Source organism: Mandrillus leucophaeus, unplaced genomic scaffold (assembly GCF_000951045.1).
Source record: "Mandrillus leucophaeus isolate KB7577 unplaced genomic scaffold, Mleu.le_1.0 Scaffold54, whole genome shotgun sequence".
NCBI classification, from domain to species: domain Eukaryota; kingdom Metazoa; phylum Chordata; class Mammalia; order Primates; family Cercopithecidae; genus Mandrillus; species Mandrillus leucophaeus.
In genome coordinates this window covers 1,129,305-1,132,103 of record NW_012105808.1, presented here as the reverse complement: position 1 = coordinate 1,132,103, position 2,799 = coordinate 1,129,305, and the positions used below count along the sequence as shown (strand labels likewise).

The 2,799-nt window shown below is 64.3% G+C and overlaps 1 protein-coding gene across 1 annotated transcript in view; it reads left to right on the top strand.

Annotated features, from left to right (window-relative positions):
- REXO1 (REX1, RNA exonuclease 1 homolog (S. cerevisiae)) overlaps positions 1-2,799 on the top strand; it is a gene marked incomplete at its 5' end in the record, with an annotated part of 23,931 nt that overhangs the window by 6,536 nt on the left and 14,596 nt on the right. Inside the window, 1 exon segment of the mRNA XM_011997473.1 lies at positions 673-967. Coding sequence (XP_011852863.1) covers positions 673-967 — 295 coding nt within the window.

Sequence of the window (2,799 nt, the reverse complement as noted above, 5' to 3'; positions counted from 1 at the left end):
AAAAAACTTGAAATCCATGCAAGTTTCGTCACAGTGCACTTTTTCCATGAGGTTTTTGAAGACACCTTATCTTTGACGCTGCCCGAGTCCCAGAGAGAACTGGCTCCTGCCCCTTCCTGTTAGATCGCCCACAGTGCTGGGGCGGGGGTCAGAGCAGGGACGGCAGCCCCAGGGTGACCTCCCGCAGACTGCCTGCTGTGCCGTGTGCGGCCTGGGCCTGGGCCAGTTGTCCAGCTCTGAGCCCCAGGGTCCTCTGTAGCCCGGAGACAGTAGCGCTTGTCAGGCCCCTGTGCAAATGCAGCGAGGCAGTGCAGGAAAAGCAGAGAGCCTGGCTCCCAGGCCAGCAGCCAGGAGAGTCCAAGTTGATCCAGTCCCAGAGCCTCCCCAGAGGAGGGGCTTTGAGGAAGATTAGGTGTAGTGGCATTGGATGGAGTGCCAGTCTCATCGGGGTAGTCCCACCTACCCGTGCCTTATCAGGGCTGAGGACACAGCCTGGGCACTGGGAGACACGGAGTGGGGGAGCCTGGAGCCACGTGGCATTGAGGACCACTGCTCCATGCTACTTCCCCCCAGTGTGCCCAGCAGCTCAGAAGGTAGCCAAGGAGGTGGTGCCTCCGTCCCCCCGAGCTCCAGCCACCCTCTCCCAAGCCTGCCTGGGGCCACCTGCTCTAGGTGCCCCCGCTGTGCTGCCAGGCCTTAGCATTTGTGGTGATGCAGGCGGAGCCCCCAAGGAGGAGTCCTGCGGTGCCCCCGGCCCGGCCCCCGACGGCACAGGAGGTGTGCTACCTGCGGGCCCAGCAGGCGCAGAGGGCATCGGCGAGCTTGCTGCAGGCCCCCCCCAGGCTGGCGGAGAAGCTGCCCTCCGTCCACATCTCTGCCCCTGGTGAGAAGAGGAGGATCGCCCACATCCCCAACCCCCGCCTGGCTGCAGGTGAGTGCTGACCCAGGAGGCCTGTGCCAGGGGGACGTTGGCATGTGGGCAGGAGAGGGCAGCTACCCCGAGGTCTCTGAGCTCACCTGAACCACGTGGTGTTTGCTCATGTGGCAACTTTGGGCCCCCTCCTTGGGGCCCTCAGCCTGCTTGTCTGTGAAATGGGGACTGTTGAGGAGTGCAAGAGGCCTGGCCCAGCACCTTCCTTCCCTGACCCTGCTCTGGGGTTACTAGGAGTCCAACAGCCCGGTGGGGACTGTGCTGAACCAGGGCTTGAGCCTGTGGTGCCAGGGAATGGGGAACCATGTCGGGGTGCCTGGCATTGGGTGGGGTGCAGGCTCCTGCAGGTGAGGCTTTCTGCCTGGCGTGAGTGGGGGGCGTGGCCTCTGATGGAAATGAGCACCGTCTTCGCAGGAGCGGGGCTGTGTTTCCTTTACTCCGAGAGGCGTGTCCTCCACAGAGTCTTCTGGAAAGTCGGGCCAGGCCTCAGTGGTGGGTGGACAGGACCTTTCATGCGGGGTTGTCCTGTTTCCTGCATCTTCACATCAGTGGTGTCTGTAGAGCAAGGAAGTGTCCCTGGAGGCAGGTCACAGATGAGGGTCCCCCAGAAAGCTCCTAAAAAATGCAGGTTGTGGTCTGGAGGCTGGGAAAGGACCTTTGTGTCTGGCAAGCTCCCTGGGAGGGCATGGCTGCTGTCCAGGGACCACTCTGAGCAGCCTGCTGGGTTGGAGACCCTGCCTCCCTGGCACTGGCCAGAGGGCCTTAGGGCCAGCCCCGGTGATCCCCTGCAGATCCCATGGATCCCCCGCCCTCCTGTGCTGGACCTGGACTGAGGCCCTCCTTAGGGAGAATTCTCCAGGCCACTCTGACCTCCCCTCCCCAGAGCCCCTCAGGTCTGAGACCTTAGCCCCAGAGAAGGGAAGTCACTGAGTTGGGCTGATCCCGGGACCCCACACACTTGCATCGGCGTCTGCGTGCTCGCGGTGGTCCTGTTGCTGGTCTGTGGTGGGTGCTGAGCTGTCACAGTGCCCTCGGGGCCCACCGCCTGAAGCGAGTCTGGCGTCCCAAGTGCTGGCAGTGCCACAGGGCAGGCTCACCGGGCTTGGAGGACTCCTGTGGCTGCCTGTGCTCGCCCCCAGCGTGCAGCTGAGGGAGCCTGGAGGGTCTCCATCCATTCCTGAAGGGCAAACCCTCCACTGCCAGAGGCGCGTGCCAGCCTGGCGGGCAGCCTGCTTCCTTCCTGGGCGGCCCGCGGTAGCATGAGCAGACTCAGCCTGCCTCCCTTGCACCTTCCAGGGCCAGATGGCGGTTCGAGGGGTGTCGCTCTGAGACTAGGGCCAGATGTCCCCGCCACAGCTCCCCTTCCTGGGTCGGTGCCGAGCCCCCAGTCCAGAAGCCCCTCACCACACAGACATACATGCCCAGGTTGCAGCTGCCCATGTGGCCAGCCCTCCGAAACAGCCCCTGCAGGCCTGACCTCCTCCCTTTGGTTTGTGACTTCATCAAAGGGCGAGACAGAACACAGAGGCCGCAGGGCAGGGCAGGGCAGGGCAGGGCAGGGCAGGGCAGGCCGCTGGTCACAATGAGCAGGGGGGGGTGCCCGAGACCCTCTGGTCCTCTGTCCTGGAGCAGGGCCTTTCCCTCAGACATCGATGCCTCGGGCTTGGGGTCGGAACACGTGGCAGAGGCCTGGACCGCCCCACCGCTGACGTGGCCTGAGCGGCCTCCACAGCCTGACCTGTGTCCTCTGCCTCGATGGACTTGCCTGAAGGCAGTTAGAGCCTGATGTCATTGCGCAGTCCCAGCCCCGCGCCCCGGCCTGGCCCCCTGCACGCGGAGATGCACGTGCTGTTGGCACTGAGTGGCCG